Raw genomic sequence first — 25,993 nt, 5'->3', positions numbered from 1 at the left:
CACGGGGGCCTGTCTCACCAGCAGCCCAGGTGGGGTGGCAGGGCCGAGCCCCGTCCCACGGGGCCGAACCTCCAGGGAGGAACCCGCAAACAAACAGCCTGGCCCCTTCTACAAACCAGAATTTATTTCACCTTCATGTCACAGGGCGGGGGGAAGATCGGGGACCCCAGCAGCTTCCAGGGCCAGAGGAATCAGCCGAGGAGGGGCAGGGATGCTGGGTGGAGCAGGCAGAGCTACAAACTGGGATGAAGACGGAAATATCCCTGAGGGTAGAGCCCAAGTCTGGGGGGCAGCAAATGGGGGGGGACTCAGAATGGGGGAGCCCCTTTGTCCAGCCCTGGGGCCCCTGGCATCCTGCGCTGGGCTCTGGGCAACCTGGGAAGGGGCCAAGGTCGGGAGGGGGCAGGGCCCATCCAGCCCGGGTGTTTGGAGTGCGCTGAGTCGTTGGAGGGTTCCTGGCACAGCCGGGGGGCGGGCGCCCCTAGGCCCGGCAGCTGGGCCCTGCGCAGGCCTGGAGCTTGATCAGCCGCTTGTTCAAAGCCTCCAGCAGGGTGGGGTCCACGCTCTGGGCCACGTTGCGGAGCTGCTGGGGGTCAGCGGTCAGGTTGTACAGCTCCACGAAGGCCTGCAGGAGCCACACCGGTCAGCGCGGAGCAGGGCGGAGCCCGGGGAACTCCCACCCCACCAGCCCCACCTAGAGCACCTGGGCAAACCAGGGGGCTCCATGGGCAACGGCCTCCCTGGGGGTCGGAACCAGGACGCCCTCGGAGCCCCAGATCCCCCTGCCAGCCGCCCAGATCTGCCCGGCTCCACCCCTGCCAGCCCTGGGGGGCAGAACCAGCCCTGCCCAGCTCCCCCCGCCAGCCCTGGGGGCCAGGCCCAGCTCAACCCGGTTCCCCCACCTCGCCAGGGGGCAGGCCCAGCCCTGCCTGGCTCCCCCTCACTCCCCCCTGCCAGTCAGGGGGGCAGAACCAGCTCTGCCTGGCTCCCCGCCCCGCCCCCTGCCAGGGGACAGGCCCCAGCCCCGTGCAGCGTAGGGCGCTGTGGCAGGGGGCACGGAGCTGGCAGTGCTGGCTGCAGCTTCTGGCGCCCGGGTGGGGTCACCAGGGCCTGGCTCACCTGGCTGTCGGCGAACTCGCAGTACTGCAGGCCGTGGGGATGCAGGGCGCGGACACAGGCGTAGGTGTTGTTGAAGGCGTCTTCGCACACGCAGTCGGGGAAGCATTGCTGGGAGGCCAGGGGTCACTGTCAGCGCATTACAGCCTCTTCTGCCCCCGCTGACCCCCCAGTCCGCCCGCATCCCCAACACCTCCTTCACCATGGACCCACCCACCCATCCCCCGGCCTTCTGACCATCACTCCCCAGAGGGGGGCCCAGCCCCCACAGCCAGCGGGGTTGAGCTGTGACAGACTGTCCTTATGGGGTGCAAGCCCTCCCCCCAGTGCCCCACAGCCAGTGGGGCCCCCAGTCCATGTATTGGGGCTGGGAGCCAGCTCTGGGCACAAGGCGAGCCCTTGGGAAGGAGGAGGGAGGGGCGATGGGGGTCTGGAGGGGGGAGGGAAGATGCCAGAGGGGGCACCCTGGGCGCTGGCTCTGTGCAGGGCCAGGCACGGTGCCTGCGGGCCAGGGAGGGCCAGGCAGGGTTTGTAAATGACACTGTGTGGAGATCAGCTGCTTTGCATTGGCACCGCAGGCCGGGGGAGGGGAGGCCTGGCCCTGACGGCTCCCCCGTGGGCCCAGGCACAGTGACGCCGGCTCCCCCGGCAGCAACGGGGCTCGGCCTGCACGGACTCACCGATACCCCTGGGCCCAGGGCCGGGCAGGCTGGGTCCCCGTCCGGGAACCCCTCCCCTGTGTACTGCACCAGGAAATCCGCCCGCCACGCGCTGGGCTGCGCCGGGGTCACCTGGGGCCAAGCACACGGTGGTTAGACCAGCCCCCCTGCATGGAGCCCCCCCAGCCAGCGGCTGCCCCACTCCCCACAGCGCCCCCTGCATGGAGCCCCCCCAGCCAGCGGCTGCCCCACTCCCTACAGCATCCCCTGCATGGAGCCCCCCCCAGCCAGCGGCTGCCCCACTCCCCACAGCGCCCCCTGCATGGAGCCCCCCCAGCCAGCGGCTGCCCCACTCCCCACAGCGCCCCCTGCATGGAGCCCCCCCAGCCAGCGGCTGCCCCACTCCCCACAGCGCCTCCTGCATGGAGCGCCCCCAGCCAGCGGCTGCCCCACTCCCCACAGCATCCCCTGCATGGAGCCCCCCAGCCAGCGGCTGCCCCACTCCCCACAGCGCCCCCTGCATGGAGCCCCCCCCAGCCAGCGGCTGCCCCACTCCCCACAGCGCCCCCTGCATGGAGCCCCCCCAGCCAGCGGCTGCCCCACTCCCCACAGCGCCCCCTGCATGGAGCCCCCACAGCCAGCGGCTGCCCCATTCCCCACAGCGCCCCCTGCTGGGAGAGTCTGGGGCAGCCCTGCCCCACTCTCCACAGCACCCCCTGCATGGAGCCCCCAGCCAGCACCTTGGCCGGCCCCGCTCCCCCCAGCACCCCCTGCTGGAAGAGGCTGAGGTCGCCAGGAGCTCCCCCCACAGGCCCCTGCTCCCCACCCCCCCGGCGGCCTGGGCAGCGTCACCAGCAGCGGCAGGAAGGACTGCCCGTCCATGGCGGTCTGCGAGACGTTGAGGCCGGCGATGTCCAGGAACGTGGGCCCCAGGTCAATATTGAGGATCGGCTCCTGGGCGGGGGAGAGGGGCACAAATCACTGTGCGTCCTGGGGCTGGCATGGGGAGGGCAGGCCCTGGCCTGGTCCCTGCCCTGGCTCCAGCACGTCCGCCCGCCTGCCCCGCTCCCACCCAGCCCAGCTCCCGTCTGGCCGTGACGAGCAGGGGCTAACCCAGAGCAGGGCCGACAGGACCCAGGCGTCCTGGCTCCTGAGGAGGGCAGGGCCGTGCGGACAGGGCGGGGACTCTGCCACTCTCTGGGCACAGACAGGACCCGCGATGGGCACAGGAACCCAGATTTCCCAGGAGCCCCAGCGGCAGCATTGCCCACCAGGGGCTGGGGGGGGCACCTACCGATCGGGTCTGGTTCGCTTTGATGCCCGGCCCCCGCACCAGGAGCGGCACCCGGATGTCGAACTCGTACAGCTGGCGTTTGTCGATGGGCAGCGAGAACTGGCCTGCGGGGAGGGCAGGGGTCAGCACCAGCACCCACCCGGGAAGCCCCCTCCCCCACTGCCTGCAGGGAGCCCGGGGATGGAACCAGTGACCCCTAAAACCGGAGCCCCTCCGTGCTGAGCCCACAGGCCCGGCTCCACGGCCCCAGCCTGGGTCCGAGGCCAGGCCGTGCTGGAGGGAGCCCGGGCACTGCCCTGCAGAGGGGTGGCCGGGGGCTCACCTGCGTGGTAGCCGTTGTCCGAGGTGTAGAAGATGTAAGTGCTGGCCAGCAGGTCCAGGGCCTCTAGCCGGCCCACCACCCTCTCCACCAGGTCGTCCGCCGAGAGCAGAGTCTGCCACCTGCGGGCACGCGGGGGTTAACGGCCCCAGCCCCCAGCCAGGGACCTGCTCCCACGCGGGCTGCTGCACCCTGGGCCGGGACCCCTCCCCCTCCGGCCCCCAGCCAGCCCTGCCTCCCCAGGCGAGACCACCACCACGATGGGTCCCTCTGCCCTTAGAGCCACCAATCTCTGGCCAGACCAGATCCGTGGTCCCCCCGCAGATATCCCGGCCCTGCCCATCCTCGACCAGACCCCTAGGCTCGCCCGGCCTGTGTCCCCCCCACCCGTCCCAGATCAGACTAATGCGGTCCCTTCTGTACAACGTCCTCAACCCCCCCACAAGCCAGGCAGGGCCACCCACCCCTCCCCCATCCCTGGGCCATCTCCTGACCCCCTCCCGGTCCCCTCCCCCAATGAGTCCCCCAACCCTGCCCCCTCCCAGCCAGCTCAGCAGCCTCCGGCTCCGACCTGTGCTGCACTGGGCCCCCTTTGACCCCCCCGCGGGGTGCGGCCCCTCACCTCTCCCTGTAGGCCTTGTCCAGGAACTCGATGGACGTGTTAGCCATGGGGCTCCTGGCCTGTCTCACCAGCCAGTGCTTGTCCTGCAAGAGGAAGGGGGCGGTCATGGGGGGAAGTGTCCCCAACTCCCCAGCCTGGGGCTGCGCCCCCCGCCCCCGCAGTAACCTCCTCTGCCCCGAGGGGGCGTCACAGCGCAGGGGACTGCCTGGCCGCGGTGCTGGGAGCAGGGCTGGAGCACACGGTGGACTCCTGGAGCCCAGCCCTGTGGTCACACCCCCAGCCCACGGCCCCCCGTGACAGGGGCATCGGCCGCGCCAGGGGAGAGACCCACCCCCACCCTGGCCCCGCGGGGGACCGGCAGGGCCGCGGGATGCTGGCACGGTGCGTGGCGGGCGCCTCGTCCCCATTCACCTTGCCGTGGACGTTGAAACTGCCGTCCCGGGGTGCCTTGGTGGTGCTGTAGGCCGTGGCATAGCCTGGCGCCGCGGTCCACGGGGAGTGGGCGGCGGGCGGGGCCAGCACCATCAGGAAGGGCGGGCGGGACCACTTCTGCAGGAACTCCAGGCTCCGGTTGGTCTGCAGGCAGGAGGGCAGAGACCTTGCTGGTGGGGGGGGACAGAGCCCTGGGGGCCGGACAGACGGACCCACCCAGGGAGGGGATGGAGGTGGAGAGCTGTGGGCCAGTGGGGGTGGGGCGGTGCTGTGGGGGAGGCTTGTGTCACCCCACAGCACCCACTCCAGCCAGGGATCAATGGGGTTCCGCGGAGGCCTCCCCCACCCCTACTGGGCAGCCATGAGAGGCGGGTGGGGTGGGGTGGGGAAGGGCTGGGAGGGACACGGGGGTGGGGAAGGGGGGGTGGGAGGAGTGTGGGGAGGGGCATGCCTAGGAAATGTCAAGTTTTGTCAAAAAGCCGAAATGGGGAATATTGCCCACGGGCAATGTCGACGTGGTGCCTCCGGGAGCAGCAGTTCAGGCACCCGTCGCCCCCCTGGGCTGGGCTCCCCAGTTGGACTACATCTCCCATGATGCACCACAGCCTCCTCTCTTGCTGAGGGGAGGTGGAGCAGGGTGACTGTGGCATACGCACAGTGCATCATGGGAGATGTAGTCCGAGAAGGATGGGCAATGGGGCAGCTCCGTCCGGTCCGCCCCGTCGGGCACCGATCTAGCGCCTCCCTGGGGCAGCTGGACCCTTCTCAGCTTCAGCCCCCGCTGGACCCTCGCCTGTTTACCCCCGTGTGGCCCCGCGCCCCGCGCTGGCGGTCGCCCCGAGGTGTTCACAGCGAGCGAGCAGAGCCCCCGGCGCCGCGTTAGGCTCAAGCAGCCCAGCTGTCTGGGCTCCCCTGCTAAGATCGGCTCCTGGCAGCCCTTCTCCGCTCCAGCCCCAGCCGGGGTCCACGGTGCCGGGACGGGGCGACTGCACCAGGACACTGACTACAGACGACTCGCGGGCCATTACCACGGCCCTAGCTGGCCGACCCCCTGTGCCGTTTTCACACCCCCTCACCTTGGCGACTCGATTATCCCTCGATCGCCCCACGCCCAGCTGAGGAGCCCCAGTTTGTAGCATAAATCCTGGGTGGGAATCACAGGCCCCTGACCAGCCCCAGCTCCAGGCCCCTGGCGAGGTCAGCGTGGCAGCTAGACGGGGCTGGCCAGCGGGCGCGGGGCAGAGACTCACAATGAGATCCGTGAGGTAGTCGTCCTGGTAGCGCTGCCCATGCTGCTCCTCTTGCCCGTTCACCGACAGGGTGTAGTTATAATAGCGGGAGTTCCCCACCTGCGGGGCAGCCCAAGGGATCAGCCGCACCCTGCCTACCCGCAGCCCCCACACCTTCACTGCCCAGCTGCCCTCGCCTCGCAGCGCCCCACCCGCCCACGGCACCCTGCGGGGGGTGGAGACTGGCTGTTACAGGTCAGTCTCTGTCCCAGAGGGGCTCACCACCCCACCATGCAACCACAGTGCGGCCACTTCTGGGGTGAAGCGTGGCTGCTGGTCCCTGAGCACAGGGACGCCGCAGCGGGGCAGGAAGGAGAATCCCAAGGGCTGGGGGAGACAGCAGAGAGACAAAATGCAGTTGTTTGGTTAGATTTAGCTGGGACACTAGGGTCCAACAGGCACTTGCTCCTTCTCTCATCACCACCCCATGTTCCCCCCACATCTCTTCACGCATGCTGGGAGCTCTTTGGAGCAGGAAACAGATCCGGGCTAAACCTCTGCAGCCCGTCACCTTGGCTCCTGGGCGGGCCTCAGTCCTGGGTCCCCCAACCCCGAGGTTAGGGGTTGCAGCAACCTGGGGCCACCGGGTCCCCGCAAGGCCCAGCAATTTCCAGGCCTCCTGGGTCAGAGCAAGCCGCGAGACGCAGCCCAAAGGCTGCCGGGAGGCAGAGCTGGCACTTACCAGGCCGTTCCAGTACCTCCAACCCAGGGGCACATGCTGGACGCCCCCGGCCGCCGGGTGTCCGTACTGCAAAGGGGGAGAGGCCCCGGTTACACACGCTCACTGCTCAGAGGACAAAGGAAACCGACCAAGCTCCTGCCTCTGACCCCCCAACCCCGGCAGCGATGGGAAAGCCGCAGCAGCCAAGCACAGCCCGGGGCCATCGGCCTCCTGGTTCAATGCTCGGGGTGTCCACACAGACACCTCTATGCATCCACACAGCGTCCCACGGCCTCCCAAAGGAGGATCCATTTACCCTCATGGCCCTGCTCGTGAGGCAGGGCTGGGTCACTAGCCTCACGTTTCACTGTGGAAACTGAGGCAGAGAGGCCCGTGCTATGTGCAATCCTGCACATGTGGTCAGCGGCAGAGCTGGGAGTAGAACCCGGGGTCCTGACCCTCCCTGCTCTAAACATTAGCCTGCACTCCCCTTCCAGAGCTGGCATGGAACCCAGGAGTCCTGGCTCCCAGCCCCCAGGCTCCAAAACCACTGGGCGAAGCTCCTAGCCACTAAAGAGCCCATGGGAGGCAACCGTGGTCCAGCGCTTAACCCTGGGCTCCTCCCTCTTGCTGCACAGCCGTCTCAATTCGGCCTCCACCCGGCCCCCCAGCTCCCTGGGACTGTCAGCTCTCGCGGGGTCCAGCTGGGGCTCTACCGTGCAGCTGGATGACGGGATGTGCCGGAGAGCTCCTGGTTGCTCCCTCTGCCCCAAACAGCAACACCCTGTTGGTACCGGGCCAGATCCTGAACACACTGAACTCAGTGGTGAAAATCCCATTGGTTCAGCGGCTACAAGTCCCAGGGCATTCAAAGCGGAAAGTGGCCCCTGCCCTCCCCTGGAGCTGGGCACTGGGGTCCCCTGCCAGCCGCCCGGGCTGCAGCGAGGAGGTGTTCCCCAGCGCGTGGCCAGCGACAGCCCCTGCCCAGCCAGCACCACCCGTAAGGGGCCCCCGGAACAGAGGTGGCAGGCAGCAAAGGCCCCCCACCACCACCCCAAGGACTCTCCAACTCAAGCAGGCTCAGTCTTGGGTCTTCCAGCCTCCCCTCTAACCACTAGACCCCACTCCCCTATCAGAGCTGGGGACAGAACCCAGGAGTCCTGGCTCCCAGCCCCCTGCTCTAACCACTAGACCCCAGTCCCCTCCCAGAGCTGGGGATAGATCCCAGGAGTCCTGGCTCCCAGCCCCCTGCTCTAACCACTAGACCCCAGTCCCCTCCCAGAGCTGGGGATAGACCCCAGGAGTCCCGGCTCCCTGCCCCCTGCTCTCCCCACTAGCCCCACTCCCTGCCCAGCCATAGCACTCTGGCCATGGCCTGTGTCACGCAGCAAGGTCTCTCGGGTGTGCGGCCCCGTGGTGCCAGTGGGGGGGGCCCGTTACCTGGTTGAGGTATTTGCCGGCGTAGAAGGTCTGGTAGCCCTGCCTCTGCAGGTAGACGGGGAAGGCCAGCGGCTCTTGGCTCTTCTGCCAGGCCAGGCTGCTGCAGTTGCCCTCCAGGGAGTTGTTCCTCACCAGGTGGTTGTGGGGGTAGCGCCCGCTCAGGATGCTGCTGCGGCTGGGGCAGCACAGGGGCGTGACTGTGAACTGGGGCAGGAGACGGACGTTCAGCCCCGGCCCCAGAAGCCCTCCCGGGGGTCTGCAGGCGCATCCCCCAGCCCAGGAGGGGCGGCCTGTCCCCTGCTCCCCTTCCTGGCAGCAGCACCAGACAAAGGCTGCTGTCCCGGACACTTGGCCGAGGGCTGGCAGGGCCCCCCGGGCACAGGCAGGGCAGGGGACTCTGGTCAGGCAGCCAGGCCACTCCTGGGCCGCTGAAAAGGGGGGTGGGGGGATTCCCACTGCGACGTACCAGGCCTTTGGGTCATAAGGCCTCGAGTGGGCGCCAGGCTGGGGTCCCGGTGATCAGGCCAGGAGGCCCCCCAGCCATGTGGCCACAGGGGACCCCCCTCTGAGAGCCCCCAGGGGCTCTGATCTCCAGTGCCAGGGAGCCCCCGTCTGCCCCACCAGTGCTGTCTGGGCTCCCCCTTCCCGTGGTCTCAGCTGCTGAGGCAGCTCTCGGGCTCTGTCCCCGGCCAGTCCCCCTGCCCCACACGGACAGGAGACCAGAGGAAGAGCTGTGCATGAGCCGCCCGGGGCACATGCGGTGTGGCCCACGAGGGGGCCAGTTTGCCCGGTCTCCGGCAGGGCTGTCCCTACAGCGCCATGGCACTCACTGCATTGGTGAAGGAGACACCTGCCTGGCCGATCAGGGCTTGCGTCTTCTTCATCGGAGTCTGTAAGGAGACACAGAACCAGTCACCAGCCGTGAACCCAACGTGGCAGGGACAGAACAGCGCCCGCCCCTTCAAGGAGACAGGGAACAGACGGACCAGTCCGTACGGCGGCGTGGGGAGGCGAGAGAGGCATATAAAATAGTGGAAAGACTAGAGAAGGGAATTCAGACACTCCCATCCCCCTCTTCCTTAACAGGAGCACAGCCCACGAATCTCTGAAATGGCCTATGGGACTCACTGCTGCTGGGTATCATACAGGCCTCAAACTGTAGCCGGATTTGAAAAAAAGAATTAGCCATTCCCTGCGTATGATCGACATTGATGGTTTCATTAGACAGAACACACCTTTATAAACCCGCATGCTTCAGGGCATGTGCCAGCCACTAATTGCTCATCTAGTCCAGTCCCCTGCACTCAAAGCAGGTCTAAGTATTCTCTAGACCACCCCAGACAGGTGTTTGTCCAACCTGCCCTTAAAAATCCCCAGTGATGGAGATTCCACAACCTCCCTGGGCATTTTATTCCAGGGCTTCACCACCCTGACAGGACATTTTTCCTAATGCCCAACCTAAACCACCCTTACTGCAATTTAAGCTCATAGCTTCTTGTCCTCTCCTCAGAGGTTAAGGAGAACCATTTTCCTCCCTCCTCCTTGTAACAACCTTTTATGTATCTGAAAACGGGTATCATCTCCCCCCTCAGTCCTCTCTTCTCCAGACTAAACAAACCCAAGTTTTTCAATCTTCCCTCATAGCTCATTTTTTCTAGACCTTTCATCATTTTGTTGCTTTTCTCCGGACTTTCTCCAATTTGTCCACATCTTTCCTGGAATGTGGCACCCAGAACTGGACACCATGCTCCAGTTGAGGCCTAATCAGTGCAGAGTAGCGCAGAAGAATTACTTCTCGTGTCTTGCTTACAACACTCCTGCTAATACATCTGTCATAAATATAAAGGGAAGGGTAACCACCTTTCTGTACACAGTGCTATAAAATCCCTCCTGGCCAGAGGCAACATCCTGTTACCGGTAAAGGGTTAAGAAGCTCAGCTAACCTGGCTGGCGCCTGACCCAAAGGATCAAAAAGGGGACAAGATACTTTCAAATCTTGGGTGGGGGGAAGGCTTTTGTTTGTGCTCTTTGTTTACGTGGTTGTTCTCTCTTGGGACTGAGAGAGGCCAGACAGAAATCCATCTTCTCCAACCCATCCTAATCCAAGTCTCCAATATTGCAACCAGTAGAGGTAAGCCAAGCAAGGCGGATTAGTTTATCTTTTGGTTTATGTGAATTTTCCCTGTGTTAAGAGGGAGGTTTATTCCTGTTTTCTGTAACTTTAAGGTTTTGCCCAGAGGGGGATCCTCTGTGTTTTGAATCTGAAAACCCTGTAAGGTATTTTCCATCCTGATTTTACAGAGGTGATTCTTTTACCTTTTCTTTCATTAAAATTCTTCTTTTAAGAACCTGATTGATTTTTCATTGTTCTTAAGATCCAAGGGTTTGGGTCTGTGTTCACCTGTACAAATTGGTGAGGATTCTTATCAAGCCTTCCCCAGGAAAGGGGGGATGTAGGGCTTGGGGGGATATTTTGGGGGGAAGACGTCTCCAAGTGGGCTCTTTCCCTGTTCTTTGTTTAAAACGCTTGGTGGTGGCAGCATACGGTTCAAGGACAAGGCAAAGTTTGTACCTTGGGGAAGTTTTTAACCTAAGCTGGTCAGAATAAGCTGAGGGGGTCTTTCATGCCAGTCCCCACATCTGTACCCTAGAGTTCAGAGTGGGGAAGGAACCCTGACAACATCCCAGAATGATGTTCACTTTTTTTGCAGTAGTGTTACACTGTTGACTCATATGTTAGCTTGTGATCCACTATGACCCCCAGATTCCCCTTCCGCAGCGCTCCTTCCTAGGCAGTCACTTCCCGTGTGTGTATGTGTGCAACTGATTGGTCCTTCCTAAGTGGAGTACTTTGCATTTGTCCTTATTGAATTTCATCCTAGTTACTTCAGACCATTTCTCCAGTTTGTCCAGATCATTTTGAATTTTAATCCTGTCCTCCAAAGCACTTGCAACCTCTCCCAGCTTGGTCAGGAAGGAATTTACTCTACAGGGAGCTCCTTGAAGCTAGGCCAGATAGACCCTGGTCTGATTCACTGCGGTGATTCCTCTAGAGCTACCCTTTGCTCTGGAAAGTGTCACTTTGACTGTCAGTTGCTTAGGAACTGGGCATCATATCCCCCCTCTCCCTCCCCCCCACGCCCCGCATGGTGCTGTATAAAGAACAACTCAATAGAACACAGCAATTAGGGTTAGCGATAAATGTGGAATTGTTAAAGGGGAAAGACCTTAAACCTGAGAGCTCTGAGACACCCCCGGTCATTTTGGAATGCTCAGGCTTTCCCTTGGCATCTCTGCCCGCTACGCTCCACCCCAGAGCTGGCTGCATTTCAGAGACTCTTGGTGTGTATCATTTGTGCTTTAGGAACCCCCATGATCTGTAGAGTTTAAGGCCAGACGGGCCCATCAGATCGCTTGGCTGGGCCTGTTGGTCACAGGCCAGGCAACCTTGTACACTTGCCCGGAGCACAAAACCCTGTGTCTGACTAAAGCACATGGGGCTGCAGTGGCCGCACATGCGAGGTGGGTGTGACCGTGTGGGGTGCAACTGGGGCTGTTCTGCATCAGAGGCGAACAACCGACTACTGCTACCAGCTAATTAGCAGCTAGCTCGAAGAGTTGATGCTTCACCACTGAGGGCCTGGGGTTCGACCTGCACAAGGGGGCTGACAGACCAGAGCAGAGAGAGACCCAGCCGGAAAGGAGAATCTCCCTGTGACAAAGTGGGCATTTTTCGTATTTTGTATGGATAGTGTATGTGCCTCAGTTTCCTCATGTGCTGCATGGTTACTAGGTAGTGGGACTAGGTTGTTTGCAGAGATCCAGAGCCTGAAAGGACAATGACCACTCCAATTCCCCCGGAAATTTGGTACCTAGCAACTAAGGCACTCCCCCCACCCCGCAGGAAGCCAGCTGGGTGGGAGCAGCTGGAGAACAAAGGGCTGTGGAGGGGCCAGGTAGGGGTGTTAAGTGTGGGGCTGCGGGAAGCAGGAGTCTCTCCTGGACTGGCACCAAAGAGGGGGCAGAGGGCTCTGGGCTGACCCTGCTGGACCAGGCTGTCACTTTCCGCTCCCTGTGCTAACCAAGGACTTTCCACCCTGTGTTCCAGACACCGAATAAACCCCGACTGCTCCTACCGCGCTGGCTGAGCGTGACCACAGTCTAGGGAAGGTGGGGTGCAGTGCTCCCTTTGGGGGTACAAGTCTCCCTCAGGTTCCAACCCGGGGACTTGACTCGCTGCAGGGAGCTCACGGCATGACCCCGGGGTGCTGAAGGCTCTGGGGGTCGGTCCCAGGAGGCGGGGAAGCTGAGGGGCTGGCCCCAGTGAGAGTGTGACCCTCGGGGGGCTGACACACTGATGGGGTCCTGCTAGGGACTGTTCCAGAGCCGTGGAGAGGACCCTGTGGAGCCGTGACACCCCCAGCTCAGGAAGGAGGGGAGAGCAGCAGTGCAGCCCAGTGGGGGGAGGGGGGAGGGCCGGGCGCTGATCTCTTGACCTCTCTGCTCAGCCCAGCGTTTGCACAGGGGGAAGGGAGGGGGTTGCACAAGGCTGGCGCTGGGGCAATCGGCTGGTCGGGGTGCGGAGGACTAGCCTCGTGAGGAGGGCAATACTAAACAGCAACGCTGAGGGCAGGGCTTGCTGGGGAGCCGCTCGGCCAGGCTCAGAGCCTGGCCTGGGCTAAATCCAGAGTCACTTCAGATTGACACCAGTATCCAAATCCGTCTTGGGCCCAGCCACTGTCCCCTGCCTGGTCCTTGGGGCGCGATTCCCCTCCCCCGCTGGCTCTGCTCCATCGATTCCCGGGCTGTCACTCGTGATTCACCCCGGGGGCAACGCACCAGAATCAGGCCCTGGCCCCCGGGCTCAGAGCCTGCTGGACCCAGAGGGGCTGACGGGGAGAGAGGAGGGGGGTGACTGCTGCTCCCCCAAGGCTGCTCTCCCCTGCTCTAACTCCCCGGCCCACACACCTGGCACCTCTGGATCGCACCCGGTGCCCATCCAGCAAGCGGGTCTCCACCAGGGGCTCACTGCAGGGTCGGGGCCTGGGAGCGATGTGTGTAAGGTGCCAAGGCGAGAGAATCGCGTAGAGGCCCCTACGTGACCCAGGTGATCGGGGGCAGAGCCTCAGCTGGAGTCACCCCGCACAGCTCCAAGCTGCGGTCCCTGGTCGCCACGTCCACCCTGCGGAGCCCAGAGCAGGATCGGTCCCCCCAGCATGTCCCCTCACGCTCTGGCCTCCAGAGTTGTGGGTGGTGTTAAGGGTATGGAGCAGCCAGGCTGGCACGGCAGCGAGGGAAAGGCGGTGCCTGAAGGATTGACATTCCATCGCCCGGCGTAGAGGTGACCTGACACACGGCGCCATGCTCCCGGCAGCTCCCAGACGGGCTCTGGCCCAGCGTGGCCCCAGCCCAATGCCTGCTGCACCCGAGGGAAGGCTCCCGTCCCAGCCGGCAGGACACCGGGTGCTTCCCCTCGGAGTTCAGCCGGCTCGGCCCTGGGAGCCAAGGAGCAGAACCAGAAGTGGAAGGAGGAAGTGGCACGTGCTGTGGGTCACGAGTGACGGACCGGGTTCCCCCCGGGCATTTACACCCCCCGAGCATAAACAGCTTGTACAGAGTATGGGAGTGGGGTCTAGTGGTTAGAGCAGGGGGCTGGGAGCCAGGACGCCTGGGTTCACAGCTCTTTCACTGACTTACTGTGCAAGTCCACGGCCAAGTCCCTCTTAGTGCCTCAGTTTCCCCTCTATAACGCGGGGATAACGATACTGACCCACCTTTGAGAGCCCCAGGTGACAGCGTCCGGGTGAGGTGGGCAATGGCTAGGCACAAAGGGGAGTGGGGAATCCAGATGCGTTTGACTCAGAGGGGCAATTTCCCACCCTCCAACGCCGCAGAGTGCGAATTCCAGAAGCCTGTCGACGCGTCAGTGAACCCAGGAGTGGCGGGTCATAACACTGCACTGCGAGCCCTGAACCGCTCACGGACATTTGCTCATGGAGCAGTGACCAACATCCACCTGCCAAGGGGAAACTGCGGCACGTGGTGGGGAAGTGACTTGCCCAGGATTGCACAGTGGCTGGGCTGGGATCAAACACCAGGTCTCTAGAGGAGCTGTGAGGTTAACCATGAGACCCGCCCTTCCCACCACGGCGGTTGGACAGCCCCCTCCCTCCATCAGGCCCGCTTGCTCACCAAGCTCCCAAGCATGCCAATGATGGTCAGTCATCAACCCCGCCCAGCTGCAGGCTTTCCGTGCCCTCCTGGGACAGACGGACCCCACCACGCATCCACGGGGAGCACTGCACTTCGGAGAGCAATTCGGATCCTGCTTTTCTTCCAAATGCGGGCAACCCCCTGCATCCCCCGGGGTCAGCAGAGCCACCAGCTCCGAGTGTGAACCGTCAGCTGCTTCGGGGTTAACCACGCGGTAATAAACCCTGCGCAGCTGCACAGAACGCGCCAAACACCCCAGCTCCTGTCATGCGCCAGCGACTCGAAACAACTGCCAGGCTGGGGCCGACCAGCGCCCTGACGGGGATCAGTACGGACACAGCCCCCCTCTGGGAGACAGCCCGGCCCTGAAGAGCTCACAGTCTGAACAGGCGAGACCGACACACGGTGAGAGGGGAAACTGAGCCAGGGCGGTGAAGTAACTTGCCATCGCCACCGACAGAGGCAGGATTAGAACCCAGCTCTGCTGGCTCCAGGAGAGCGCCCTGTCTAGGGGAAGTTTGGCACTATCTGGGTCAGTCCCACTGCGGCGGGGGTGGGTGGCGCGGCTGGGCGGTGGGGCAGGCAGTAGCATGGGTGGGCTGGGCTGCGCATTGTGTGTTTACTGTGTCCCCAAGGGCCTGTGACATGGCTAAGCCATGGCATAGCCATGCAGTGTGGCCCCGATCGGTGCCCCCGGGCCTGTGCCGTGGGTGGAACGTGGCTCAATCTAGCAGTGGGGATAGAACCGTGTCAGCTGCACCCCCAATCTTAGCTTATAAGAGGGGTCCCAGCCGTGGCAGAACAGCGAGCACCAGCTCTCACAGGGGCCCGGCAGCCACGGATCCTTTACAAAGGGGGGCGACTATCACAGGACCATGCCATGGCTGTGTGATCCTTGCTACAGGGAGCGCACGGGTGGGGCTGGCAGCACGGATGGGCCCGTGGCACGTGTGACCATGTTATAGGGGCTGTGACACGGGAAGCGCATGGGTGGGGCTGGCAGCGCGGATGGGCCCGTGGCATGCATGACCATGTTATAGGGGCCGTGACACGGGGAGCACACGGGTGGGGCTGGCAGCACGGATGGGCCCGTGGCATGCGTGACTGTGTTACTGGGGTAACAGCCAGCTCAGCCCTGGGAGCCAAGGAGCAGAACCAGAAGTGGAAGGAGGAAGTGGGCCTGCTGTGGGTCACGAGTGACAGACCGGGTTCCACCAGCTAAGGGCATTTACCGCTCCCCTGCCCTGAGCATAAACGGCTTATACAGAATATGGGAGTGGGGTCTAGTTGTTAGAGCAGGTGGTTGGGAGCCAGGACACCTGGGTTCACAGCTCTTTCACTGACTTACTGTGCAAGTCCACTGCCAAGTCCCTCTTTGTGCCTCAGTTTCCCCTCTGTAACACGGGGATAACGATATTGACCCGCCTTTGAGAGCCCCAGGTGACAGCATCCGGGTGAGGGGGCCAATGGCTAGGCACAAAGGGTGGTGGAGAACCCAGGTGCGTTTGACTCAGAGGGGCAATTTCCCACCCTCCAATGCCACAGAGCGCGAATTCCAGAAGCCTGTTGACGTGTCAGTGAACCCAGGAGTGGTGGGTCATAACACTGAACTGCGAGCCCTGAACCGCTCACGGACATTCGCTCATGGAGTAGCGACCAACATCCACCTGCCAAGGGGAAACTGAGGCATGTGGTGGGGAAGTGACTTGCCCAGGATTGCTCAGTGGCTGGGCTGGGATCAAACACCAGGTCTCTAGAGGGGCTGTGAGGTCCGTGGCACAAGGAGCACACAGGTGAGGCTGGCAGCGCGGATGGGCCCATGGCACGTGTGACCGTGTTACAGGGGCCCATGACACGGGGAGCATACGGGGGGGGGGGGGGGCTGGCAGTAACGGTGCCCACGCCCTGTGGCCAGGGAGGGGCTGGCGGCCCCAGGCACTTACCATGCCCCCGATCTCCGTGTCCTGGTCATCAGTCAGGATCAGCACGATGTTGTGCGGGCCCCCCAGCACCAGCTGCCAGGTGGCGCTCAGCACCAGCAGGGCAGCCCAGCTCGCCAGGTGCCCCATGGCTGGGGTGTGACCCCCACAGGCTGCACGGCCCCGGCCCCCTACCCAGCCCCCAGTCCAGCCCCGAGCCCAGCCCCAATTCCTGGCCCAGCCCCTGCCCAGCGCCGAGCGCCGAGGTCCGAGCCCCCAGCCCCGCCCCGATCCCCTGCCCAGCGCCGAGCCCCCAGCCCCGATTCCTGGCCCAGCCCCCTGCCCAGCCCCCAGCCCCGATCCCCTGCCCAGCGCCGAGCCCCCAGCGCTCTTCCAGGAAGCGCAACTTTGCCGATCATATGATAGCTGCAATTGCACAAACCCCCACATGCCCCGGCCCGGCCCCGCCCCCGGCAAGCCCCGCCCCCGGCCCCGGCCCCGCCCCAAACGGGGCGGTCCTTTAGCAGTGGGCGGTGCCCACCCAACTCTTGGGTTTCCAATACGACCCGGCACCTCCAGGAGCGCAGGAGGGGGCGTGGCTATATTTGCATAAGGGGCGTGGCTGCGCCCGGCTTTGACCCACGTGGAGCCGGGGCGTTTCCGCCTCAGGCTCACGCGTCGCTTCTGGGCAGGTTGGGCCGGGGGCGGACAGGCCCCCTCCCCCCAGAGCGCCCCCCCCGCTCCAGGCCCTCCATAGGGCCCCTCCCATTGTCCTCCTCCAGCCCCCCCATAAACCCCCGTGCAATCCCCTCCCCCAGAGCTCCCCTGGTGACCCCCCAGCCCTGACCCCCCCTTAGCCCTCCCCCCAGCCCCATAGCCCGCCAGTCCTACCCTTTCTCCGCAGCCCCGGCCTGCCCCCGCCCCCACTCCCTGACCCTGCTGAGTTTTGGGGGGGCCCTGCTGTGTGGGGCACCCTGGCTACTGTCCCTGACACCTCCCCCGTGTTCCCCCAGCCTATCCTGCCCGGGGTCCCGCTGTGGCCATGGCCCTGGTGCCCCTGAAGAGGAGGAGACGGGCCCCGTCCCCACCAGCCGGGCCCCCAGGGCCTGGGCGCTTCCCCGCCGTGGTGCTGTGCCTGGTGGAGAAGCGGATGGGTGCCAGCCGCAGGGCCTTTCTCACCCAGCTGGCCCGGGCCAAGGGCTTCCGTGTGGACAGGACCTACAGGTGAGAGGGGACCTGGGTGGGCGACCCGGGACAAGGGGGAGATGGGGCACCGCCCCATAGACCCCATGGCTGTTGCCAGCCTCACCTCATTGACCCCTTGCAGCCCCCCAGCCCTCCATAGCCTAGGGCATCCAACTGGGGGGCAGGGAGAGCAGCTGGCCAGCCTGGCAGGATGAGGGGCCTGTGAATCCGAGGCCTGGCAAAGCCCAGAAGGGCCGGGCCTGACAGGTGCCCCACAAGGCAGGGGTGGCCCCGGCTGCGCCCCTTTCCCCCACTCACTCGTCGGTGTCACCCATCACACCCTCCCCCAACCCGGGGGTTCCTGGGGCCCAGAGTGGAGGGGCACCCTGATGGCGCTAGGCTTGCCCAGGGCTGCTCCTGGCCTGATCTCCCCCTGGCTGAGTGGGGTGACATGGGAGGGAGACATGGCCTGGTTGGGACACCGGATCTGGTGTGGCACCTGGTGGATCCAACTGAGCCTGGGCAAGGCTGTTGGGTCCCGGTGGGTTGGATCCCCCTTAGCTGGTACTGAGGGGCGTTCGGAAAACTCTAATGGGTCTCTTCCCTCCCCATGAGATCCCGGGGCTGGGACAGCAGGGGGCTGCGGGTTGGGAGTGAGGGGCACCGAAGGAGCTGGGGGGAGCTCAGGGCTGGGCTGGGCTGGCAGGGGCTGTGGGTCGGGAGTGAGGGACACCGGCAGAGCTGGGGAGAGCCCTGGGCTGGCAGGGGGCTGCGGGTCAGGAGTGAGGGGCACTGGCAGAGCTGCGGGTGCAGGGGGAGCCCAGGGCTGGGTTAGCTGCAGTGGGGATTGAGGGGCACCGGCAGAGCTGGGGGGAGCCCAGGGCTGGAGTTGCAGGGGGCTGCAGGTCAGGAGTGAGGGGCACTGGCAGAGTGGGGGTGGGGTGAGGAACCCCAGGGCTGGGCTAGCAGGGGGCTGCGGGTTGGGAGTGAGGAGCACCGGCGGAGCTGTGCGGGTGGGGTGGAGAGCCCAGGCATGGGGTAAGTGGAGGGCAGAGCCATGCTCTGTCCTAGCCTGAGCCCCCCAGACTCACGTCGCTCCCCCGATTCCCTCCTGGGGTCCCAGCCTGACGCCCCCTCTCATCCCTTTCTCCCCCGCCCGGTGGCGGCTCCCCAGTGCCGCGGTGACCCACGTGGTGTCGGAGCAGAACTCGGGGGCCGAGGTGGCCCAGTGGCTGGAGCAACAGCGGGAGGAGTGCGGTGACGGGGGGGACCCCGCCCTGCTGGACATCAGCTGGTTCACGGAGAGCATGGGGGCCGGACGGCCCGTGGAGATTGAGTCCCGGCACCGCCTCAGGGTGAGCTGGGGGCGGGGGGGGCTCCTGGCCCCTGAGCAGGAAGGGGAGACGGGGCATGCTGGGGGCTGGGCAGGGTGAGGGTCTCCTGGGTTCCTGGCACTGACACCCTCCCTCCCCCCCGCTCCCCTCCCCAGGTGGCAGCGCTGGCTCCGCATGGGCGGCAGATGGCACCGTACGCCTGCCAGCGCCGGACCCCGCTTCTCCACAGCAACCAGCCACTGACGGTACAGGCTGCCCCACGGGGCCGGGGAGGGGCTGGGGGGGCACTACGGCCAGGGGAGGTGGGTGTTGAAGCTGGGAGGGGCGGGAGGTGGCAGGGCCTGCTGCGAAAGCTGGGGGGATTGGTCCTGGGGGCGCTCGGAGGCCCTTGGGGTTCCCCTGGCTGCCATGGGGCTGAGCTGCAGTTCCCGGTGCCTGGTGGGGGGGGGGGGGTGAGTCTGGCTCCCTGACTCCCCCACCCCGCAGTGACTCTGCTCTGTCCCAGGAGGCGCTGGAGACCCTGGCGGAGGAGGCGGGGTTCAGCGGCAGCGAGGGGCGCAGCCTGGCATTCACCAGGGCAGCCTCGGTGCTGAAGGCCCTGCCCGGCCGGCTCGGCGCCCTGGAGGAGCTGGGGCCTCTGCCTGGCATCGGGGAGCACTCCCGGCGGGTCATCCAGGTAACTCCCCCCAGCTAGCCCCACAGGGCCCCCAGGAGCCAGGCCTGGGGGGGTGGCCTGATCTGGGGGTACTGAACCTGAGGCCTGGAGAGAGCCAGAGAGACCCTGCAGCCCCCTGCTATCCCTGCCCTGCCCCCCAGCTCAGCCAGTGCCCCTCAACCCTGACCCGCAGCCCCCTGCCATCCCTTCCCTGCCCCCCAGCTCTGCCAGTGCCCCTCGGCCACAACCTGCAGCCCCTGGCTGTCCCAGGTTGGAGCTGGCACCGGGATGTCGTGTCCTGCAGCGAGGGGCTGGGCTGAGGGCACCGCTCCGGCCCCATGGGAGGGGCAGGCGCTGGGCTCAGGGCTGTCTCTCTCGGGCAGGATGTGCTGGAAGATGGCGTCTGCGCGGAGGTGGAGAGAGTGAAGCTGTCGGAGAGATACCGGACTATGAAGGTACTAGAGCCGGGGGGGGGGAGATGTGACTGGGTGCTGTTGGTGGGGTCGAGGGGCTCGTGGGCCCTGGCTGCTGCCCCCTGCCACTGGGAACGAGTGTCTGATGCCCCATGCTGCTCGCGGCCGGTGGGGATTCTCTTGGGGCTCGGTGGGTGGGCAGGGAGGGTGGGTTCTGTCCCAGAGGGGCGTGGTGCCAGCCTGTGCCAAGGGGCTGGAGCTGGGGACTGGCTCCGACTCGGCAGCCCTCACAGAGATGCTGGAGTCCAAGTCTCCTGGCTCCATCATGTTGCTTGCCCCCTGGGGACCCTCCCCTGGCGTCTCTATCGCTCTCTCTAGGCTCCATCGCCTGCACCGGCCCTGAGCTGCCTCATCCTCCCGTGTGGAGCTTCGTTCTGCCCTGTCACCACCGCTCTGCCAGAGCTGCCCACCCTGTCTGCCCACACGGCTCCCCCTGAGCTCACGCCTGCCCCGGGCCAGGTCTGGAGAGCCCTGAGACGTGCCCGCCTCTGCCCCCAGGAGCCCTGGCTGGTCCAGCGGGGGCTGGGCTAGGCGATCTCTGGAGGCCCCAGCCCTCGATCCTGAGCAGGGGGTTGAGCTGGGGCCAGGGTGGGGCACACACTGGGCCTGGTTTCGGATGTGGGGGTCTCTGAGCTGGGGATTCAGCGGCTGCTCCCGGCTGCCCTCTGGTGGCTGCTTTAACCACCTGCCAGCTCCAGCGGGTTTATGGGCCTTGGCCGTGGTGTTGAAAAGGCTCAGACAGGTTCCCTCCTGATGGCACCATGGGTCAGCCATGACTGGACCTCACGGCGTGTCTCTTTCAGCCTCTCGGTGAGGGTCCCTTCCCGGGTACAGGCTGGAGCCGTAAGGTGTGTGTTTGACAGGTTAATTATATGGTAGAGTTACCAGCTGAGCTGAAGGGGGGATCCCTGTTAGCAGTATAGGGCCCAGGACACACAGCTGAGCAATTACTAGACACATGAAACACCGTGGAGGAGCTGGCACTACCACCCAGGTCTCCCAGCTCCTCTAACTCTGTTTCCTAAGCTAAAGGAGCGCTCCCCTGGCTGCCACCAGTAGTAGCTGCTTTATCCCGGCTGCGAGTGCAGCCGCTAGGGGGTGCCATCGCACGGGTTCACTCACAGCCAGCACCGTCTCCGCAGCTCTTCACCAAGATTTTCGGGGTTGGGGTGAGGACGGCCAGCCGGTGGTACCAGGAGGGGCTCCGGACGTTCTTGGACCTGCAGGAGCGAAGCACCAAACTGACCAGGCAGCAGCAAGCAGGTGAGGAACTGCGGGAGAAGCACCAGGGCGGGGCTGTGCCCCGAGGCTGCTGGACACGGACGCCCACTGGGGGTCCCTCAGGCTCTCGTTCCCGGCCCACGCTGCCTGGCATTGTCACACGGGCCCTCTACGCCCTGGCCTGGACTCTGCAGACGTGGGAGGGGCGAGTCCCCAGGGGCAGGGAGACATGAGCTGGGCTGGACCTGGGCTGCTGCTGGTTTGGTATTGTGGGCCCCGGTAGCTTTCCTTGGTGGCCGTGTGCTCCTGACAGGAAGCACTGAGCCCGGCAGCCTCACGGCCAGACGTGGCGCGGCCCACGCAGCAGGGCGCGGGGAGGAGCCTCGGGCCCTGGGATCCTGAGCGCCGGCCCCCGTGGTTCTCCTGCAGGGCTGCAGCACTACGATGACCTCAACACCCCGGTGGAGCGCAGTGAGGCAGAGTCCACCAGCCGGGCGGTGCAGGAGGCGGTGAAGCGGTTCCTGCCCGGAGCCTCGGTGACGCTGGCCGGCGGGTTCAGACGGTAACGGGCTGGGGGGCCCTTCTCTGCGGGGAGGGCATCAGCTTGCCATCCTGCTGCCTCCCGAGTGGAAACGGCAAAGAAAGAACCAACGTCAGGTCTCCCTGGGAGCATGCGCGTGTGTGCGGCCGTGCTCTCCCCAGCGTGCATGGCCTGTGCCGGGGGATCCCAGCCCCAAGCCAGACAGGCCCCTGCCTCTTAATCCCGCTGGGCGTGGGAAATCCCTGCTGGCTTGGGGCGTACGTGCTGCTGAGGGACCGTCCGTTTCTCCCCGCGCAGGGGGAAGCCGCGTGGCCATGACGTCGACCTTCTCCTCACACACCCCGAGGAAGGCAGAGAGGTGGGGCTGCTGAGCCGCGTCGTCAGCTGGCTGGACAGCCAGGTGCGGGAGGGGCAGGACCTGGGGGTTCATTTTTAAAGACCTCAGATCGGGGGAGAGAGCCCGGCTCTGGGAAGGCAGTGGGGTCTGGCGGTTAGAGCAGGTGGCTGGGAGCCAGGACACCTGGGTTCTCTCCCTGGGCTCTTGGAGGTGACTGGGAGCTGGTGGTTCGGGGCCGGCACTAGGCGGGTGGGGTGGGTGGCCCAGGAAATACCCCCGCGCGGCTGAGGTGCGTGCTTTCCCCCCACCCCCAGGGTTTGATACTCTATCAGCACAGCCAGGAGAACAGCTACGGGCTCCGTGAGGGCCCTGAGCCGCTCGGGGGCAGGGACGTCATGGACCGATTCGAGAGGTGCTTTTCCATATTCCGCCTGGAGGCGCAGGGGGGCCCGGGCGCGGCCCGAGGCTGGAAGGCCGTCAGGGTGGACCTGGTCGTGGCTCCGGTCAGTCAGTTCCCATTCGCTCTGCTTGGCTGGACCGGCTCCCGGGTAGGTGACTGGCCAGGGAGGGGGAGCCGATAGACATGGGCGAGGGCCAGGCCTCCGGATGCAGGCGTGGCAGGTGCCAGAGATGAGCCAGCCCCTACAGGGGAGGCTTTGGGTTCTAGGGCCTAGCTCCGCTGCGGTGGGGTTCTAGATTTGAGCCTGTCCCACCCTGCGGCAGGGGGCCGGGGGGTTTAGATCCCAGCCCAGCGCACCCTGCCCCACCCATGCTGCGCTCTGAATCTGGATCCAAACAGCCCTTTCCAATGGGCCAGATGCCCCATGTGCAGGGGAGCCGAGATCCGAACCCGGGTCAGCGCTTCCCAGCTGGGTCTGAACCAGAACCTCGGGGCCAGGCCCTGCCCTGACCTCAGGCTCCGAGTCCCTCGGCCTGCCCGGTCTCTGCCGAGCGACCGGCGGTAACTCCGGGCTCTGCTCCCTTCTCCCCAGCACTTCGAGCGCGAGCTCCGGCGCTTCGCCAGCCGTGAGAGGAAGATGGTCCTGAACAGCCATGCCCTGTACGACACCAGGCAGGTACGGCAGCGCCAGGCGTGGGTGGGGACACGGGGCTGAATGGACGGGTCCGGGGAAGCCTAGACTGGGGTTCGATCCTGCCCCCTGGTGGTGATATTCCTGCAGAGACCTGGCACCCAGAGGAGCCCACCCAGGGCAGGTGGTTGCACCCTTTGTTCTGCGGGAGGGATCCCCAGGCCCTCGCTACCCCACCCAAGGGACACCCAGGTGCTGGGCCCTACCTACGACCCTTGCAGGCCCTGGCACTGCCCTCCCCCAGATGCCCTCTCGCCCGCTCCCTGCCGTGCCTGGCATGAGCCGGTGGGGTTGAGCCGCAGCCTTAGTTTCAGCCGACTCCCCAGTCGCGGGCAGCCCAGCGATCGACAGGGGCCTGGAGGGTCCCTGACCTCGGAGGGGTAGCGAAATCCACGGTCCCTCTTGCCTGGCCCATGGGCACAGCACCGGTACGCCTGGGGTAGCACCAGTGTGGCTGAGCCTGGCAGCGCGGGAAGCACCGGCCCCAGGAAAGCGCGGGGTGCGTGTGGTTTGGTCGATACTCTGATTGTTGAGATCCCCAGCACGCGGTGGGGGACAGTCGGTGTGGCCGGTGCTGTGTGGTGTACAGCGCACGGGGTGGGGGGGTCGGCGTGTGGTGGGGGGCTGCTGGTGCCCAGTTCTGGCCCCCCACAGGGGCTCTTGCTGGTGCCAGGGGGCGAGGGAGCTTCCAGCTGTTCCCCACCACCGACGTTCCCATTCATTAACTCTGCTCTCCCCACCACCGCTGCCCACAGCGAATCTGCCCCCCTCTTTCCTCTCTGCAGCACCAGGGTCCTTGCCCGTCCCGGCGGGGGGCAGGGGCAGACTTACCCATTGGTCACAGGGGGAGGAGGGGGTGGAGCCACCCAAAGCTGCTGGTCTCTTTCTCCCCCTCTCCTCCCCCAGCCCCCCAGAATGATGCTGGCTGTTCCCCTCCCCCTGCCAAAATACTCCTATAGCTCGCAAGGGGTGGTGGGGCAACACTCTGCCTGCCTCCTGTAACCATCCTGATTGGCTGCCCTTCCTCAGGAGGCGGGGCAGTGGGGAAGGCAGCCAATCAGAGGGGCTTTCCCTGTGCAGGGCTGAACTCCCCTGGCACAGCCCTGCGGGCGGCGCTGGGCTCTGGGGCAGCCTGCGGGTGTGTAGCGCCGGCACATGGTAGCTCCGGGGCGGGACGTCGCCTGAGCAGTGCGGTAGCAGGGTCTGCGTTAGCCTGGCTCCAGCTGCCGCGTAAGGACCCCCCGTCCCCTGCCCTGCCGGCTGTGATCACCCTGGGGAGCTGCTGTCAGCTCGGGCGCTGGTTTCTTTCCTTCCAGAACCTCTTTCTACCCGCTGCGTCCGAAGAAGAAATCTTCCAGCACCTGGGCCTGGAGTATGTGCCCCCCGCACAGAGAAACGCCTGAACCCTGGAGTACGTGCCCCCTGCAGAGACCCCTCGCTGCCCAGGAATCCCCTCTCCAGCCCTGGAAACGGCCCCTACTGCCACCCGTGCTGGCTGCCTCCAGTGTGTTCCCCGGTGACCCAGCCAGGTTGGTGCCTGTGGACTGAGCCCCCCGCGTCTGTGCCCAGCGCCCAAGGGCTGATCAATAAACCCCCGGCCCCGTGTTCCCCGCACTCCTGGCTGGCCGGTTGCTTGGTTCAGGGGAGGGGGGCACTAGCAGCTCTGCAGGTCGTGGCCCCTGTTTGCGGTGCGTCTCCTCCCCCCCGCCCCCCCCGCCCCGGCCAGCAGGGCTCTGTCTACCGCCGCGGCAGCAGGAGAGGGATGGGGTCCCCTGGGGAAGGGATCAGTCCCACTGCTGGGTGCTCAGGGGGGAGGGAGTGAGGGGGGGGGGAGTCCAGGGAGCGAGTGGGGGGGTCCAGGGGCGTGTACAGCTGGCTCCTATGGCTCAGGGGAGGGGGCCCGCAGTGGAGCCATGGGGGTGCCCAGCCCCACTTCCCCAGGAGTCGGACAGCCAGGGTGAGGCATGGTGCATGCCAAGGCCTGGGGAGCCAGGCTGGTATCTCGGTCTCTCCTGCCAGGGCCCAGCCGGCTGGGCTCTGTGCCAGGCATGCAGCGGGGCTATGAATATTTCATGGTGATTCCCACCATGACCCCACCACAAGCTGCACCCGCCCCATCAAACCCAGCCCTTTCGGCTGGGGGGGCTGTGTCTGCCCCCTAGGGCCCCCACTGGGGTCAGTCAGGGTTCAGCACCTCCTGCCACTGCTGCTCTGCATGGGGGGGGACCATTGCCAGGTCCCCAGGGCCTTCACTGTGCTGCGGGTGAGGGCGCGACCACACGATCCCCGGCTGTCTTCAGGGTGTGAGGAGCCGGGTGGGAGCCAGGACTCCTGGGTTCCAGCCCTGAGAGGGGGCTATGGGCTGGGCATACAGATGGGGGCTTCTGTCCCCACCCTTGGTGGAACTGGGGTCCAGGGGTGGGATTGCACATCTGTCCATAGCCCTGTGCCCCCTTGGGGCCTCTGACAGCCTCCTGGGTCACTGGGCCTTGGCCCCAGCTGTGCAAGGGAGTAGGCCAGGCCAGGCCAGGGCAGGGGGGAGGGGCCCAAGCTGTGGGTGCTGGGAGGAGGGACAGCCTGGCTCCTGGTCAGTTCCCAGTCCCCACCCTTGTTGTCCCAGTAGCCTGGAGGGGCTGCCCCAGACCAGGGCCCCGTGGTGACCAGCGCTGCACAGACATGTGCCCTGCCCCAAGGAGCTCCCGGGATGGAGAGACCACAGGCGGATCAGAGCCCCAGTGGACAGATGGAGAAACTGAGGCACGGGGGGGCAGTGATGCCCACAACCACCTACAGGCCAGGAACAGAGCTGAGGTCTTGACTCCTGACCTGCTGTCTGTGGCCCAGGTTCTATCGCAGTGGCCGTGGCCGTGGGCAAGTCCCTTGGCCTGGAGCTCCCAAGACATGGGGCACCAAGTCTATGAATGGCACTGGCATCACACCCCTGGTGGCTTTGGCAATCAGTGCTATCCACTTGTGCCTCAGTTTCCCTGACCCTCCCGAGGTGGGGGAGGGGCTCAGCCCCTGTGGCAGCATGGTGTCTGGGTAAGCAGCTGGCTGCCCGTCCTCCCCCCCGCACCACCCTCTGCGGCCAGTCGGGCGGAAATGGCAGATAACGAAGTGTGAAAAGCGTCACCTGTGAGCCGGCCTGGAAGCTGCTCCCCTGCATTATTGATGCGGTGGGGGGGTCCCAGG

At 65.3% G+C, this 25,993-nt stretch overlaps 2 protein-coding genes across 5 annotated transcripts; one reads left to right on the top strand and one right to left on the bottom strand.

Moving 5' to 3' along the window:
• Positions 1 to 106: 106 nt before the first annotated feature.
• Positions 107 to 16,191, bottom strand: LOC102930458 (N-acetylglucosamine-6-sulfatase). The gene is made up of 13 exons (XM_037886482.2): positions 15,989 to 16,191; positions 8,663 to 8,722; positions 7,833 to 8,036; positions 6,414 to 6,479; positions 5,693 to 5,791; positions 4,422 to 4,586; positions 4,011 to 4,093; positions 3,392 to 3,510; positions 3,070 to 3,173; positions 2,628 to 2,729; positions 1,797 to 1,907; positions 1,120 to 1,227; positions 107 to 625 (listed from the first exon to the last, which is right to left on the bottom strand). The coding sequence occupies exons 1-13, from the start codon at positions 16,112 to 16,114 to the stop codon at positions 482 to 484; spliced, it is 1,491 nt and encodes a 496-aa protein (XP_037742410.1). The 5' UTR covers positions 16,115 to 16,191; the 3' UTR covers positions 107 to 481.
• Positions 16,192 to 16,577: 386 nt separating this feature from the next.
• On the top strand, positions 16,578 to 24,415 carry POLM (DNA polymerase mu). 4 transcript variants are annotated; one of them, XM_037886480.2, is made up of 12 exons: positions 16,578 to 16,656; positions 16,978 to 17,188; positions 18,324 to 18,504; positions 18,639 to 18,728; positions 18,989 to 19,159; positions 19,522 to 19,593; positions 20,754 to 20,874; positions 21,262 to 21,394; positions 21,671 to 21,773; positions 22,025 to 22,258; positions 22,703 to 22,786; positions 24,118 to 24,415. In XM_037886480.2, the coding sequence occupies exons 2-12, from the start codon at positions 17,007 to 17,009 to the stop codon at positions 24,202 to 24,204; spliced, it is 1,458 nt and encodes a 485-aa protein (XP_037742408.1). In that variant the 5' UTR covers positions 16,578 to 16,656; positions 16,978 to 17,006; the 3' UTR covers positions 24,205 to 24,415. The 4 variants fall into 4 exon arrangements, with proteins under 4 accessions (XP_037742408.1, XP_043392368.1, XP_037742409.1 ...); XM_043536433.1 differs by having other exon boundaries at positions 16,602 to 17,188; positions 21,671 to 21,731; positions 22,703 to 22,782; XM_037886481.2 differs by having other exon boundaries at positions 16,604 to 17,188; positions 21,671 to 21,731.
• The last annotated feature ends 1,578 nt before the right edge of the window (positions 24,416 to 25,993 follow it).

Source organism: Chelonia mydas, chromosome 26 (assembly GCF_015237465.2).
Source record: "Chelonia mydas isolate rCheMyd1 chromosome 26, rCheMyd1.pri.v2, whole genome shotgun sequence".
In the NCBI taxonomy this organism is placed as follows: domain Eukaryota; kingdom Metazoa; phylum Chordata; order Testudines; family Cheloniidae; genus Chelonia; species Chelonia mydas.
The sequence above is the reverse complement of the archived record's forward strand: the minus strand, read 5'-3'. Positions and strand labels throughout refer to the sequence as shown.

What these genes read in the sequence shown, in the direction of transcription:
- LOC102930458 (XM_037886482.2), bottom strand. Translation starts at nt 16,114, where the DNA reads ATGGGGCACCTGGCGAGCTGGGCTGCCCTGCTGGTGCTGAGCGCCACC. An exon ending in GGACAACGGCTACCACGCAG is followed by an intron (nt 3,174 to 3,391) that starts GTGAGCCCCCGG and finishes CCCTCCCCGCAG; the next exon opens with GCCAGTTCTCGCTGCCCATC. An exon ending in AGTCCTTCCTGCCGCTGCTG is followed by an intron (nt 1,908 to 2,627) that starts GTGACGCTGCCC and finishes GCTTGGCCCCAG; the next exon opens with GTGACCCCGGCGCAGCCCAG.
- POLM (XM_043536432.1), top strand. Translation starts at nt 17,007, where the DNA reads ATGGCCCTGGTGCCCCTGAAGAGGAGGAGACGGGCCCCGTCCCCACCA. An exon ending in ACTCCCGGCGGGTCATCCAG is followed by an intron (nt 19,160 to 19,521) that starts GTAACTCCCCCC and finishes TCTCTCGGGCAG; the next exon opens with GATGTGCTGGAAGATGGCGT. An exon ending in AGAGATACCGGACTATGAAG is followed by an intron (nt 19,594 to 20,753) that starts GTACTAGAGCCG and finishes CCGTCTCCGCAG; the next exon opens with CTCTTCACCAAGATTTTCGG.